The sequence below is a fragment of the Propithecus coquereli genome, unplaced genomic scaffold, assembly GCF_000956105.1.
Source record: "Propithecus coquereli isolate 6110/MARCELLA unplaced genomic scaffold, Pcoq_1.0 Scaffold953, whole genome shotgun sequence".
Taxonomy (NCBI): domain Eukaryota; kingdom Metazoa; phylum Chordata; class Mammalia; order Primates; family Indriidae; genus Propithecus; species Propithecus coquereli.
In genome coordinates, this window is record NW_012155874.1 from 28,985 (window position 1) to 46,189 (window position 17,205).

General features: G+C 43.0%; 1 protein-coding gene across 1 annotated transcript in view; it reads right to left on the reverse strand.

Moving 5' to 3' along the window:
* Window positions 1-17,205, reverse strand: part of LOC105827044 (high affinity cAMP-specific and IBMX-insensitive 3',5'-cyclic phosphodiesterase 8A-like) — a 122,549-nt gene that overhangs the window by 9,670 nt on the left and 95,674 nt on the right. The window contains 8 exon segments of the mRNA XM_012665077.1: window positions 2,560-2,727; window positions 5,553-5,685; window positions 7,050-7,267; window positions 9,594-9,792; window positions 11,357-11,492; window positions 11,737-11,785; window positions 13,124-13,288; window positions 13,556-13,626. Coding sequence (XP_012520531.1) covers window positions 2,560-2,727; window positions 5,553-5,685; window positions 7,050-7,267; window positions 9,594-9,792; window positions 11,357-11,492; window positions 11,737-11,785; window positions 13,124-13,288; window positions 13,556-13,626 — 1,139 coding nt within the window.

Genomic DNA, 17,205 nt, shown 5'->3' on the forward strand with positions numbered 1-17,205 from the left:
TTTTAACGTAAGATTTGTGATAATTCCTCTTTCATTCCTAATATTGGTCATTTGTGTTATCTCTTAGTCTCTTGATTAGTCTAGGTATATTTACCAATTTTGTTAATCTTGTTAAAGAATCAAATTTTGGCTTTGTTAAGTTTTTTTTTATAGGTAGTGTTCTATTTCATTTTTTGCTTTTATATTATTTCTTTCCTTCTTCTTACTTTGGGTTTACTTTGTCTTTTTCTAGTTTCTTAAGGTAAAATCTACATTATTAATTTTAGGCTTTCTTTTTTCCTAATAATAAACTAAAATTATAAATCTCCCTCTAAGCACTGTTTTAGGTTTGACCCATGATTTTGATATATTTTCGTTATCATTTAATTATAATATCCCTTGTTATTTGACCCATGGATTATTTAGAAATTGTTCAATTTCCAAATATTTAGTGTTTTCCCAGATATCTTATCGTTATTGATTTAATTGCATTATGGTCAGAGAATATATTCTGTTTGATTTCAATCCTTCTAAATTTATTGAAACTTTTTAGAAGCCTAGTATATGATCTATCTTTGTGAAGGTATCATGTGTAAAGACTGTATATTCTGCAGACACAGAGTGTAGTAGTCCATAAATATTAACTAACGTAAAGTGGTTGGTGTCATTAGCATTATCTGTGTCTTCACTGATATTTTAATGTGGTTGTTCTATCAGTTGCTGAAAGGGGGTGCTAAAATCTCTAACTGTGTCTATCTTTCTCTGATTCTATCAACTTTGCTTCATTTATTTTGAAGCTCTGTTATTAGTGCACATACATTTATGATTATTATGTCTCTATACAGAACTATTTTATCATTATGAAGTATTCTGCTTTATCTCTGGTAATAAATATCTTGTCTTGATGTATATTATGTCTGAAATTAACATGGCCATTCCAGTCTTTCTGTGCTTACAATATGTATATCTTTTCCTGTCCATTTAACTTTGAAAGAAGTATCAAAGTAAGTATCTGTTCTTTATATTTTAAATGTCTTTTGCAGACTGCAGGTATTTGGGTATCTTTTTTTAAAATAATCTATCCTGATGAACTCTTTTAATTGGAGTGTTTAGCTCACTACCATTTAATGGAAGTACTGATATGATTAGTTAGAGCTACAATTTTACTATTTATTTGTACCCCGGGTTTTGGGTTCCTCTGTTTCTCCTTTCCTGCCTTCTTTGTATTAATATATTTTGTAATTCCATTATAATCATTCTGTTAGCTTTAAGTTACAATGACTGCTCTAGGAAATACAATATATATATCATTCACTTGAGTCTACTGAACTAACACTGTATTACTTCACGTGAAATGTAGAAAACTTGGACCCATGTAGGCCCATTTTCTTTCCCTTATCCTTAATGTTATGGCCGTCGTATATGTTACTGTTGTTCCATATGTTATACATCCTGCATTACAATTTTTGCTTATAGTAGTTCTATGTACTTACAGAAATTCAGAGAACAAAAAGGTCTTGTAGCTACCCAGGTGTTTACCATTTTTGGTGCTTTTCATTCCCTCTTGAATATTCCAGTTTGTATCTGATACATTTTCTTTCAGCCTTAATTACTTCCTTTAGCATTTCTTGTAGGTTTCCTGGTGATGAATTCTAGTAGTTTTTCCTTAACTGAGAATATGTTTGTCTTAATTTTTAAAGGATATTTTCACTGGATACAGAATTCTGGGTTGACAGTTTTCTTCTAACAGCACTTTAAGGTGGTGTTCTAGTGTGGTCTAGCCTTCACTGTTTCTGACTGGAAGTCAGAAGACACAAGAATCATTGTTTTCTTTTAAGTAATGTGCCATTTTTCTCCAGTTGATTTTTCTCTTGGGCTTGCTAGCTGCTTGACTGGGACATGCTGACATGAGTTAGGGTTCACTGGACTTCTTGAATCTGTATGTGTATGTCTTCCACCAAACCTGGAAAAACTTCAGCCAAGATATTTTCTAATCTGCCCTAGGATAATTTTTTTCCTACTCAGAACACAAAGACAGATGACTCCTTCAAAGTGCTTTTAGGAGAAAGCTGTCACCCCAGGATTCTATAGCCTGCAAAAATGAAGGCAAAATTAACATTCTCAGATGCGGAAAAAAATTCATTACTAGCAAACATGCAATACAAAAAATGCTCAAGGACAGAACTTCATTCACCTAGAACCCAATTTCCTAGTTTTAAGTCCACTACCTTTTTTTTCCCCTTTTGAGACAGGGTCTCACTCTTGTCACCCAGGTTGGAGTGCAGTGGGACGATCATAGTTCACTATAACCTTGACCTCTTTTACTTAACTGATCCTGCCACCTCAGCCTTCGGACTATAGGTGTGCACCACCATGCTCAGCTAATTTTTTTTATACTTTAGCAGAGACGGGATCTCGCTATATTGCCCAGGCTGGTCTCAAACTCCTGGGCTCAACTGATCCTTCCACCTCAGCCTCCCAAAGTGCTGGGATTACAGGTATGAACTGTCACACCTCGCCCCATTAATTCTTATGGTTTCTCTTTCCCTCCCTCTTGAAACTTAAGAGGCAGCATCTTACCTGAGAAAAATACTCTTCTGAAATGCGTGCAGCCCACTCGATGCAGGACTCTAGGGGTCGGCAGGGATTGGACACATCGGCGCACTTAATCAGCATTCGTTTGATTAGAGTCCGGTTCTCTGGAGTCCTGAGCATAGAGTTTATGGCTTCCTGATTTTTTTCAGTTTCCTAAAACATAAGTGGAATTCAAAGGAATCAGAAGGGATCCCCTGGTGCCAAGCCCTCTCCTGCTGGTGTGGCCCCACTGTAAACACAACAATTGCACTGGCTGGGGTCTACAAGTTAAGGGTCCCACGAAACAGTGCCGAGGACACTTTAAGCATCGTGCTTGGCTTCTCACAGTACACAGGAGAAACGGAGGCCCAGTGAGATTCCAGCAGGAGCCAGGAGGGGACGGTGGCCCTGAGAGCGGGCGCATCTGCCCCACCCTTTTCCTTGCCTTTCTCCTCCTCTCACTAAATCTTTCTACTAGTTGCCCTTTTTCTTCCCCTGTTTCATTATCTCACTTTCTCCCTTGATAAGAACTCACAAAGACTGGTTTTATCTTTCTATTTTATATACACATAAAAATATATTATATGGAAATCTCATCTATATAATGATTTACTGAAAAAGAATATGATCGGAAAAAATAAAAAATGTCTCTGCCCTCACAACAAACGGGCTCTTGTGGTCCACCAGGGTCCCTGCTACTCACAACCCAATCCTCGCCCAGTCCTGTGATGGGTGTGATCTTGGCAATTAGCCTTCAGGGTACCAAATCACGTCAGGTATGATCATGTCTGATATTCCCTTACATTGCCCTGCTTGTTTGTTATTTTAAAGACACTGTCTTACTCTATTGTCCAGGGCGGAGTGTAGTGGCATCAACACAGCTCACTACAACCTCCAACTCCTGGGCTCAACTGATCCATGTAGCTGGGACTACATATGCATGCCACCATACCCAGCTAATTTTTCTATTTTTTGTTTGTTTGTTTTGCAGAGATGGGGTCTCACTATGTTGCTCAGGCTGGTCTGGAACTCCTGGCCTCAAGCCATCCTCCTTTCTCAGCCTCCCAATAGTTTTGATGTATAAAGGACTTAATTTTGATCTGTATTCATAAGATCTTATGATAAGCATGAAAAGTATTATTTGTTATTACATTTTATAAATGAGGACACCAGGACTCAGGTGAAATGATTTGTCCAAAGCTACGCAGCTGAGTCAGGATAAGAGCTTAAGTTCTACCTTCAATCCTGGCTACCTTCCACTCACAGTGCCACGTGTCTGCTTCAGAAGGAGCCCCACTGGATATGAATTCTCAATCCACGATGTCACTGACCCTCCAGCTGTAGGCCCTCTGAAGGGAATTCCGGTTAGGGGAGAGAATCCTGGGGCAGAGTAATGACAAAGCAAGTCCCTCCAATCTGATTCATGCCCACGGACCAACTTTCCACAGGAGTTAGTCACGTGATTTCAGTGTGCGATAGCAGTCGTCTAAGGCCTGATGTTCCCATCTCAGTGGGCACAGATCTGCCATCCAGATGGGCAGGCAGTGTCCTGAGAATGGGCCCTGGGAAGTATCAGAATGACTACTCCTGGCTCCAGTTTCCACTGCTGACCCTTCTTTCTTCAGATCTGTTGGTACTGCCAGCCTGGAAACTATTCTTTCATGTTCCTATGCCCTGCTCTGACCCACTGGACATTGATTTCAGCCTCTCAGAAATAACCCCATGTACTGAAGACAGACATGAGAAACATGACTGTTAGTGGAACAGAGGACTCAGCTAAGCCTGGGGTCTGCCCAGATTGGTGGAGGAGGTCAAGTCTGTGAGGTATGTGGTTTCCTCCTGTGGCACGGGGTCAACCAGGAGCGGTGGCCAGGTGACAGTCGGCTCTATCCAGAATGGCAGGGCAGGAGCCAATGAAAGAGGCTGGTGTGGGCACTTGTGCACCGAAAGTCCTTGGAAAGGGAGCAAGGTCGGGAGTAGGCTGACAAACTGGGAGAACAGGGAAAGGTGAAGGATTAGAGTTCTCAAGAGGTTTCAACATCAGGTTAAACCAGAGCTAAGTGTCGAGGGGTAACATGCTATTATAGCCAAAGGCCCTGGCCAAAGAAATGAGTTGCATAAGTAAAATGCAGTTAGAAGTTAAGGAATTGGGATCCTAGCCTAAAAGAGTAAGTCGTCCGTGTGTGTGGCAAATACTTCAGGGTGGTGACAGGAGCTGGGGAGGAAGGTGGTGGAGAAGGCTGGGCCGCTGCCAGGATGTTCGGTGAATGCGTAGTAGGGCAGCTGTGTGGGCCTCAGGAAGGGCGTTCATGAAAAAATATATTCTCCAGGCTACTGACCTCACAATAAATCCGGCATAACAGGTACCAGTTACCAAGTGCCAGGCCCGTCGGTCCTGCGCCTTGAGATTTGTTACCCCTGTTCTACGATATGGAAACGGTGGAGTAGAGCGCGGATGGGGCGTTCAGGTCTGTCTGCTTCCTCAGCGGGGGCCTCCTGCCTGGCGAGAGGTTTGATGTTTTTCTTGCCAGGCGCCTGTTGTGGACTCCATTCCTCAAATGCAGATGTAAGGGGCAACAACAATGTCACAAGGTCTTTCCCGACCCCTGCTTTCCTGTGACATGTGGACCAACGGGTTAGCTGCTGCGACTATGAAACGTGCCCAGGGGAGTGGCTGCGGCGAGACCTCAAGGGCTCCAACTAGTCTCACAATGTCCAAGAAAGGCGGAGGACGCCGGGGAGAAAAGCGCAGGAATGGTCTACCTGTCCAAAGTTGGCTTACCCACAATTGACTTTCCCTTCGAGTTTTTGAATCTATTTAGATGTCTTGTTTTTTTCTTGCCAAATTTTTACACTGTAATTTTTTAACCAATGAAAACTTAAATTCAATGAGCCCGCTGAGGGGGCCCTGCTGTGGCTCGTACCGTGGCCGCGTGTTTCCACGACTCACAGGCACGGGGACCCCAACACAGGCTCTCTCTGCAGTAAGTGTCCCTTACCTCGCTTTCTTCTAGTGCTGCCAAGGGTTTGTTGATGCTGTTGGCAAATTTGTTAACGTGCTCGAAGTGCTTTGTCATTTCTGTGGCTAGGACCATGTCGATGATCCCCTGGCGCAGTGTCCGATAGTCATTCCTGTTTCAGACAACAAATCAGAGGCTGCTGCAGATGCCTCATCCAGACAGGTCCTCCTGAAAACAATCTGTTACCCGGGTTAGGTGTGCGGTGCAGCCGTAAGTCTAAAGCCAGTGAAAGCTGCAGGCCACTTTCAAAGAACGTGGAATTACAGGTGAGTGTCTAGTTCGTTAGCAAGGAGAACCTGAACAAAAGCTAACATCAATGCTACAGGCAAGACTTTATAGCTGTGATGCTTATCTTGTCATTCTGTAGTATGATACATACAGGTCTTAGAATAAGATAAGATAGAACGTAGTGGGGGTGAACAAAGCCAGTTCTCTTAATGAAGACGGAGCTCTGGGTTATAAAGACTGCACCCCACACAAAGGTACCTTAAGACCCAACAATTTTAATGCCCAGAGAACTTTGAGAACAGACCTTCCGATAACTGCGAAAATCACAGGGAACACTTGATACCTTTCCTCTAGCCCTTGCTTTTGTTTTAGTATTTTTAAAAATTCATATTTTTGAAGAGACAATTCAAAATTTGAAAAGTATAAAAGACCATGAAAAAAGACTCTATTCAACTCCTTTTCTGCTGTCATCCAATTCCTTTCCCTGGAAAGTTAGCAGGGTCTTGTGTAGTTTTCCACTGATAACTGATGTATCTATAAACAAATATGAATAAAAACGACTTTATACCTCTGAAATCCTAGAACATGGTAGAAGGGAGTTTTGTAAAATCGGGAATCCCCTTTTAAAAAACTTTCTTTATAAAATCCAAACTAATCGGTATTTTCTTCAACTGCTATTCATAAGTTCCTACTCCATACCAGGCACTGTGCTAGGCGCCGAGGGTATACTGATAAACAAAAGACATGACGCCTATGACCCTAAGAATCTAATCAGACATTAAACAAATAATTATTTTATTAAAAATGTGATATGTGCTATGAAGGAACCTGGAACTGAATAATTAGAGGGTTTAACTTAGGGTGAGAGATCAAGGATGGCTTCTCCAAGGGAGTGACAGAGACAATGACAAGGAAAGCTTTGCTGGGCAAGGAGGGCGGAGTGGAGTGTTCCAGCAGAGCTGTGAGACGTCTACGCCTTCTGGGACTGAACCCTGAAAACACGTAAACTGGTAAATCTATAAAAGTGGATCAGCGGTTGCCTAGGGCTAGGGAAGCTGAGAGGGAAGGGGAGGGGACCACTCACGAATCTGAGGTTCCTTGACAGGGTAATAAAAATGTTCTAGAGCTGACTGTGAATATACTAAAAACCACTGTATGCTTTAAATGGGTGAACCGTATATCATGTGAATTATCTCAATAAAGTTGTTTAAAAAAGAGACCAACCTGCTTCCCAATTGTTGTTCTTACCTCTCCATGTTTTTAAAGATATTGCATTTGTCATCTCCAGTGGTCAGCTGGAAGGCCAAGGCCGCGTGGTGGCTCTCCAGCACAGCAATGTCATTGTACAGAATGGCCAGCTCGCTGCCAGCGTTGCACAGGAAGGAGCTGGTTCGCCCAGGGTGATCGACATCATGAATGGTGGCTGCAATGAGCGCAGCAACCTCGTCCATTGGATCTAAAGTTTCCTGAAAACAAGAGAGCTTTTAAAAACTGGGGTATGACATGAAGGAAAAGAAGCCTTCTGTATAGTTTTTTCTCACCTATTACTTTACGCTAAGAATATTTCAGATTTCTAAAGGCGTACTGTGTGAGCAAATCTGGTTTTCCTATCTCCATTCTGAAACAGTTACATCTTTGCATATGTTTATTAGGAAACATCCGATTCTCAGAGTCTCACACAAATTAAGGACTTACCAAAATATACGTGTCCTCGGCAGACAGGAGTCACCTCCTCAGCCAGCCACTTCCTCTAAATCCGTCACATAAAAAAGTCCTTAGTCTGAGATACTGACTTAGACCCACATAAACTAATATTACTAAATAAAAGAGAAGTAATTTTTAAAAATATGTATCATATTAATTGGGGACTGGTCTAATTTTCTCCCCCCTTTTGGTGCTGTATCTGTCAGGTTGATGTCAGTTTTGTGAGTGTGACGAAAAAGATGGAAAATTTCCATCTTTTTCAAGGCTCTGAAAAGGTTTACGCAACATGGAAAGACTCCTTAAAGCACTAAAGAGCTCATCTGTCTATCTTGGGTCAGGCACCAGGTTTTGAAGAAATTAAATGATAATTTTAAAATTACTAGAATTACTTCCATGGTGTTGGCCTCTTTTGGTTTTCTACTTCTTACATCAATTTCATTTAAAACATTCTTTTTCTTTAAAAAAAAAAAAATAAGCCTTTAAATATTTCATCGCCTTCATTCTATAGGTTTTGATATATAGGTTTCTCATTTTGTTATTTTCTAAATAATCTGTCATTGGTTTAATTCCTTTGTTGATCCTCAAATCATTCAAAATATTTTCTCATTTATAGTAGTTGACATTTTTTATTCAACTGTTAATTAATAAATTCTAGTTCTGTTGTATTAGAAAATATAGCCTATGAACTTTTGAAGTTTACTGATACATTCATTGTGTCCTACAATAAGACTACTTTTGGAAATATTCTATGGACACTTGAGAAGAACGTGTATATCTAATAATCAGCCAGGTAAATTTGTTTAAATTGATCTAAGTTAAAATTCATTAATTTTAACTTTAATTGAGTGAATGGTATGTGAATTACATTTCAATAAATACTTTTTTAAATTGTTTTAAGTTAGCTCTGTGAATATATATTTGCATGTTATCTATCGAGTAGTTCAAAAGCAATAAATTACAGCAAAAGTTGGGTTCGTTATATACTGAGCCACACTGACATGCCTTGCCATTTATTTTCATAATTTACAAAGCAGTCCCCTCTGGACGCTGACTCTACTTCCAGTCTTGGTCCTGGTCTTTCTCTGAGACGGTTTGCCCTTCAGGGTGATGAATGAACACGTGTTCAATTCCCCCATGTGCCAGATGTCATCTTTGCTCTCTCCCACATACCAGTTCCCTGGCCCTGCCTGGCTGCAGCCATGCTTGGTCCCAGCCAAGGGAGCAGTGCGCCAATGGCAGAAGCTTCAGAAACTAAAGTGGTTTGCTGTGGCCCAAATGGGGCCTGTGTGTCTGGGGTGCAGGGAAGGAAATGATGAGAGAGGAGCTGATTACTGAGGTGAGTATGGAGAGCTGTAGAGTTTTAAAGTTTAAATCCCGCAGGAGGTGGGAAGCCGTTGCTGGGAATGACATGGTCAGATGTGCTATTTCAGAAAGATCATGTTGGCAGCAATGTGAGGAGGGCAGACAGGAGTTCTAGTGTGGAACTGTCTAGATGAGAAAGGATGGGGGCCCTCACCGAGACAGCAGCAGGGGCACTACGAAGAGATGAATCTGAGTACATTTAGATGCGACAGTAGGCAGGTCAGATGATCAACCAGACATCAGGGGTTAAGGATGAGTCCTGGTTTCCGACTTGAGTATCTGCTGTGGAACCCTGGACCAGGCAGACAACCCTGGGAGGGAGCAGTGATACGGGCAAAGATGATGAACTTGGCCTCAGACCCCCATGGACTCTGAGATACAGGTAGGGGCCCTAAAGTGGAAATATCCAACAGTTACTTGGCTGCACTAGTCTAGGTTCAGAGTGAGACCCCCAGAAGAGCCCTATCCTGTCCTTGCTGGCTTTCTCCCTAGGGGCCAAATCCTGTTTCTTTTACTCCCATGGAATGGCTGGGATTATGTCATGAATTAACATATCAATTCCCCAAAGCTATAGTGCAGCATCCTGCCTGCCTGTGTGGCCTCACCCTTCCTGTGCCAGGCTGCAAACGTGAGCGGTCACACCGCACATCTCCCGGTGGAAGCAGAAGCACCGAATTCTCCCCGCTGCTCTTGCCCATTAAACATGGAGTGCAAACACCCACTCACCTTTATTCTCTCCTTGGAGAGAAAATAGGCAGTGGCGTGAAGCACATCAGCAGAATGTGTAGAATTGTGGTAGGGGTTAGAAGAATGATAATTGGCTTCAATAATCTGTAACCACGATCTCAGCGTTGACTCGGAGCAGTTTAAGAATTCACAGATTCCAAAGCGAGCAAACATTTTGAGACCAAGATAAATCAAAGGCCTATAGAGAAAAACATCCACAATGTTAAAACAAAGCAAAGAAGCAGGCAAAGCGTTTTGAGCTTTGCCAAAAGCTCAGATCCAACAAGCAAATCCGAGCCAGACTTCAGAGAGTACAGGGCAGCACAGTGGACATCACTTGGGCTGCACTGGCCTCTTCCTCTGGTAGCCACCAACTCTGGGGGAGTCCACGTCCACTTCCTGCCCTCAGGGGACCAAGCTGCTCAGGTGAGAGCTGACTGTCCACAGCTGCTCTGGCCACAGCCCCTTTTTTGGGGCTCCCCATTTGCTGGGGGAAGTTTGCTCACTCTGCCCTTCCTGATTCAAATTCCTACTTGCACTAGTAAATTCCTCAAAATAATCCCTTTTCCAGGCTAAACTTGTACCACTTTGAACCCAGTCCTCTCCTGTGGACTTGCTGGATATATGTCACTGGCCAGATGTCCTGCCTAGAAAAACATAACATTTCCTGAGAACTGCATATAAGCCAGATAATGCCACAAGTCATGTAATTTTCTCAATAATTTGCAGACAGGCATTATAGGATGAGGGGGTTTCCCCTGAGAAGGTGACCAATTGGCCACCAAGTTAGGCCCTTCCTTGAGAAGTCACCTTGACCCAGCATCTGGCCTTGGGCTTGGAAGGTCAAGAAACTTGGCTCTGCGGAGGCAGTATCCAGAGTCGATCATAGGACTTAAACTGACCTGCCTTAGCCTGACTTACAAGGATGCAATGTCACTAGTATGTAAACCAGGTGCTCAAAGATTTATTTGTCACGAGAGTATTCTTTTCCACTCTCCTTGGATGTGCTGGGTATGCAGAAGCAGAATGCATCAGAAGGTTAACTCGTGGAGAGCATCAGGAGAGTTGGGGCTGCTATTTTGGGACAGTTTGGTCAGACTGAGACGAGACCTGATGAATCATCCCCTGGCCCAACAGAGCACACCTCTCCTGACACACCCTGGAAGGCAGCCCTGGCTGGCGTTAGCTCTGTGGACTTCCCTCTCCTGTGTACGCAGCCAACCACCAGCTTTGGCTAAGAGCTCTTCTCCAGCAAGGCACAAAACTGAAGGCAAAACCACACTCCTGTTCCCACTCTCTGTGATCACACCCAGGGCAGGGTGACTGGGGGCTTTAGGTGTCCTCATGCCTGTCACCAACAGGGCCACCGAGATCTGGGAACAGCTCTTATCACACGTATATATGTGTTTCCAATAAATTTTGGTTCTGGGCTCTGAGCAGGGCTCTTTGCTGCTATTTTAACATACTCCCCCATATAGGAGAAATTAATATTCTCACTGCATGGGAGAAAGCCCTCTGCTATTTGGAGAAATTAAGTCACTGGCTCACTTGCACACTTTCCACCAATCTGCTCTCTTGGTCATGGCCAAGCAGCTCTCCCCCAGGCCCTGGTGATTCAGGGTCACCTGCTGCCCTGCTACTCCTTCCTTAGCTCCTCCCTGACCAGGGACCAGCTCTGCACACAATCCACACTCCTCAGGTGGGATCCTCATACAGGCCCCTGGGATCCAGCTCTCCATCTGCTGAGCTCCCCACGAACTCACCTATTGTGGGTGGCAGCCTCCAGTTCAAAAATATCAAAGTCCCAGTATTCCTCATTTTCCATGGCCTGAGCTATCCGTGGTGGGACATCGCAAAGGGAGATGGGAGTGATTATATTGCTTGAAACGTGCTGAATGCCTGCAAAGTGATGTAATTTGGAGAATAAAATTAATAGGCTTTATAACATTAACTGTTTCTTAGGGACAAGAGTACTGTATCAAGGGATGATTGCTTTGTCTCTGAGGTTTAATGACATACCAAGAAACTTCTTCCTGATGAGAAAAATTATTTGAATACTTGAATCTGAAAAAATTATTTTCATCACTTAAGCTAACATGCAACATCATAGCTAGTGATCCAAAAAACTAAAAAGGGAACTTACTTTTTGTTGAAAGAACATATTCATTCCCTGATAGTCTTCGCAAACCATCCTGATAAAAATTAAGGGAAAAAGAAGTCATGACTGTTATTTCCTTCTTGGAAACTCTAGGGGGTCAGTCGCAGGGGACAGCTCAGGGCAGCCCTCTCTACCAGCCCACTGCAAGGCTGCCCTGGGCCCAGCAGGCCCACCCCTGTGACCGTTGCTTACTGGGGAGCACAGCGGCCCAGTACTGGGAAGAACTGGCCTGGCCCTGCTGGAAGCTAAACTCACGGGCAGGGTCAACACCAGGGAGGTGAGTATGCACCTTTGGGAGAGGTGGCCCCGAAGCCCAGCGTTCCTGCTTGCACTCCAGAAGTGTTCCGGTTTCTTAGGGACAACTCCCCTCTGCCCCCAGTCTTTCCCACCATTTTCTTGCCACCCTCCTCACCTTAAGGACACTGGGCTTCCTTTGGAACACTAGATCCTTTCTTGCCTTCTAAGTGACTTCGCTCCCCCTAACTGACCCCCCTGGGCTCCTCACCGCTGCTCCCAGACCACTATCCCCAAGTCCGGTCTCAGCAGCCCCTCTCCTCAGGACACTCCTTGCCTACAGGCTGGAGGAGTCTCTGTCTCAAATAGGCAAGACCAAAGTTAGCTACTGTCATCGCTGGGAACCACTCTACCTTCTACCTTATTTTTATAAAATCAAGTGACTTTCAGAAAGCAGAAATTGGTAGGGAGGTGAATTTTATCTCTGACCAAGACAAAAGATGTCACAGAGCAATGGAATGATCTTTTTTGCCCACAGTCGCTCTTCCTGTGTGAGAGCTCTATAGCAGGTGGGCTGGGGGTGCATCTAGTACCCTTCAAGAGTCTATGGTACAAAGCCCCCTCTTGTGAAAGATTCCTAAACTCTTCTTTCCTATGAATTCACCCAAATTGGTGTGGGGTGCTATGGAGGTGAAACCGCGCTCCACCGCCGGGGCCTTTTGAAACACACGTGACAGGAGAAAGATAGTCTTTCTGTTTTGCAATTTGGTACGTGACAATGAACATGTTTTTCTTTATTTCTGCCCTAGTTTTCAAAATCCTTAGTATAACTAAAAAATTTCTGTTTAAATAAATTACTTGTAGAACCCCTAAGCAACACTGGAGAACCAGCTCAGTAGCCTGTCTGGGATATACTCCTCCGTTCCCTTCTCCCAGCTGAGGTCTCCCTAGGAGGCAGGCAGCGGGTGGAAGCTTGCCCAGAGAGCAGCAGGACCCAGCGCAGGAAGGAGCGCAGCCCTTGACCGAGCCTTGCACACAATGCCCTGCTTGCCTCTCCAGAGAGCTCTGTTGAAGGGAATAACCTCTGAGAAAGCAAGAACAGGGGGGCTCCAGCCAGCAGCCGGTCAAATCTACTTACAGACACTAAGGCGCCGACGAGATCATTGGCGTGAGGATCGTCATCCTTCGCACCGAACTGTGGTGAGTATAATTCAGTGGTTCTCAGAATCTCCAGCACACGGTCTAGGGCCTCTGTCACAGGCATGGGACTGCTTTCCTGGGCAGCATTGATAATATTGATTACCTACATTATGGAAAGAAAAAACTTGAGTTTTAACACCTTAAAAACAATGGGAGAGCAATCCAGAGTCGGGCTGGCGAAGTATTTAATGCTAACTTAAGCCTAGTTAAAACGTTCACGGCCCACATCCTCTTCCTTCAGAGCAGGCCGCGCCACACGAGAACGAGAGCATTCTTATTGTTGTGGGTCCCTGTTTCTTCTCACTGGAAACAGTTTTTGGGGAGAACAGGGCCTGTGTGCTCAGTGGAGAAGGACCACAAACCGCTTCACCTTGGTGATGGGCGCCTCAATTGTCATGGAATGTATCCGGGCCATGGAGGAGTGTCGTCTCTGGCTGGACACTGTGGAGAAAGGGATGCACGAATCAGGGTGTGCACTGCCTTGGACACCTGTCTTGATGGCCAAGGGCTCAGAGCCCTCCCTTCCTCCCCAGCCCCAGTGTGCTCGGCCGCGGGACGGAGGGTGGGACTAGAGCAACAGGGCTGCTGAGCCCCTGCCCATCCTACAAGCCCGGGATTCCGGCATAGCCAATTCTGCTCTCTCACTTCTAGGCACCAGGATGCACACATGCCCCCGTGGACTGAACTTCTGATGTCCCAGGCCAGAGGGAAACAGAGGAAACAATCTAGCAAGTCAAGGCCAAACAGTTAGCCTCTTTTTGTGTCTATAACAATAAGGCTTTATAATTATTCAGCTTGCCATTCTCCAGGAGTAAAAATGTTCTGGAAGACAATGCCACACAGGCTCTTTGTTTCACATATGTCAGGAGCAATAAATTCAACTCACTAATAACTGAAATACATCAGTTTCTGGTTAAATTTTTTAAGGCATCCTCTGGTGCTTTCCACTGTGATGTTTAATTAGGGAAACACCTTAAATGAGACAGGCAGCAACTCTTAGGCTCTAAAGTTTGTTAATTTTGTGTTGTTCCAGTCAAGACACGATTCCTTTGAGGTGGGGGGAAGTCTGGCCAATGACAGACAAGAAAAGAATATTTACAGAGTCCTGTGTATCTCTATGAATACCCTGTCCAGCCAAATGCTGCTTACCAAAGACCTTAAAATACCAGGACTGTCCCACAGACCGATGCATCAACTTCATTCTACCAATGAAGAAACTGAGCTGCAGGAGAGACACTGTCCATGGTTAACTAATTTGGTGGGCGGCAGGGGGGTCTCAAACGTTTTAAATTTGAGACCAACAAAACTTAAATCTAAGTTTGGTGACCAGCATAGGGTTGCCAACTTTCCATTTCACCCAACAAGGTCATTAAACCAAAAATAAAAACCACTATCCATTTTATCACCGTCATAAAAGGACGTATTCTCATTAAAAAATGTAATGAAAGTGACATATGCTTATTAAAAACAGTAGAGATCTACCGTACAACATGGTGACTACAGTTAATGACAATGTATTCTATTCTTGAAAATTGTTAAGAGTGTATATGGTAAGTGTCCTTACCACAAAAAATGATAAGTAGGTAAGGTAATGCATATTTTAATTAGCTTGAGTTAGCCATTCCACAATGTATACATATCTCAAAATATGTTGTACATGACAAACATATATAATTTTGTCAATTAAAAAATAAATGAATTTGAAAAAATAAAAGAGTATAAACAGAATAAGGTAAGAAAAAAATAAAAGGTATAAAGACTGTTGTGACCTCATATGCAGAAAGCCCCGAAGCATCTACAAATGCACTGCTCTGCCCTATAGTCAATGAGTAAGTTTATCAAAGCTACTGGGTACAACAAGGTCAATATACAAAAATCAGTCGTATTTATATATACCAACAATAAGCAACTGGAAATGAAATAAAGATTACCATTATAATACCGAAACCCTTCAATATCTAGGAATAAATCTAATGAAAGATTTGTAAGATTTCTATGATGAAAACGCAAAACATTGCGAAGAGAAAACAAAGATAGCCTAAATAAATGGAGACAGCATGTGCATGGTTTGAAAGACTCGGTATTACTGAGATTTCAATTTTCCCCAACCTGATCTATAGTTTCAAGGCACTCTGAAAACAAATCCTTGGGGGGCGTGTGTTCGTGTAAACTAACAAGCTCATTCTAAGTGTTATGTGGAAATGCAAAGAACCTAAAATAGCCAAGACGGTGAAGAAGAACTACTGTGTATAACCGGATAATCAAGACTTACTATGAATAATCAATTGTGATATTAGTGCAAGCATAGACAAACAGAAAAATGGACAGAATAGTCTAGAAACAGATCACATATTCATAGCAACCTGATTTACAATAATGGTGCTATGGCAAAAGATGGTTTTATTCCCAGTATGGTGATAGCAGCTGGATTTCCACAATGGGGGTAGGGGTGGGGGGAACCATCCTTAATCCCTACCGTGACCAGATATAAAAATTTGAGATGAATTACAGAAGTAAAGTAAAAGATAAAACAATACAGCTTCTAGAAGAAACGATAGAATATCTTCATGACCTTGGGATAAAGAAAGATTTCTTAAGCAGCACACAAAAAGCACTAGCCATAATATAAACACTAATAAAATGAACCTCATTAAAATTAAGAACCTCTGTTCATCAAAAAGCACCACTAAGAAAGCAAAAGGCAAACCACAGACGAAGAAAATATATTTGTGATACTAGATGACTCATATCTGGAATATATAAAGAATTTCTATAAATTAACAAGAAAAAGGCATACAGCCCAATTATAAAAATGGGCAAAAGACTTGAACAGCACTTCAAAAAAGAGGATATCCAAATGGCAATAAGCATATGAAAATGTGCTCAACCTCATTAGCCATAAGGAAAATTAAAATTAAAACCACCAGAATGGCTCGATTTTAAAATGCTGGTGTTATCAAGTTGGGGGAGACATAGAAGAACTAGAACTCTCATAGAGTAATGAGGACAATAACACGGTGCAACTCACATTGGAGAATTATTTGCAGCTACCCTAAGGCCCAGCAATTTCACTCCTAGGTAGGAGATGAGCACATCATGTCCACAAAAAATGAGCTGTATAAAGACATTCACGGCAGCCTTATTCTTAGCAGCCTCAAAGTGGAAGCAAAACAAATGCCCATCAGTAAGAGAACGGATAAACAAACTGTGGCATGTTCACACAAGGGAATGCCACTGAGCAACACTGCTCGTACGCCTAATACGGACGCATTTCAGAAACATTAAAATGAGTGAAAGAAGACAGACCCAAAAGGGTACATATTGTATGATTCCAATTCTATGAAGCACGAGAAGCGGCCAAGTTAACTTACGGTGCTGAAAATCAGTGGTTGCCTCTGGGTGGTGAAAGCTGTGTTTGTGTGTGTGGATTTTCTGTATCTATTTTGGGTGGAAGAGCCACACTCCTCCCTGTAACACCACACAGCTTCCTCGCTGGCACTGCCCGACCCTGCCCTCACAGCAGGGCTGCAGACTGCATAGTCTGTCTGGTGTAAGGACGTGAGGGCAGGCACCGGATCTCCACGGGATAATCCTAGCTGGTACCTCCTTGGAAAGCTGTGGCTTTTGAACCAGCTCCGTATCTTCCCTATTCCTCTTGGCCTAGGAATGTACACAGCCAGTCGTAATATTCGCCTCCAAACTCTCTAAAAGCAATTTTGATTACATTCTTAAAAGTTAGGTCATCATACATCTACATGATCTTTAAAAAAATTATTTTTCAATTAGAACTTAAATAATATTTGCTAAATAAGAATCTTTCACCATCCCGAAATCGTGCTCACCTCTCCCTAAAAGGCAAACCGCAAGCCACACCAGAATATATCTTTAAGAAGTGCTTTTATCAAAAAGATAAAAAAATAGTAAATGAGGGCAAGGATGTGCAGAAAGGGGAACGCTCACACACTGTTGGTGGGAATGTAAAGTAGCACAGCCATTATGGAAAATAGTAAGAAGGTTCTT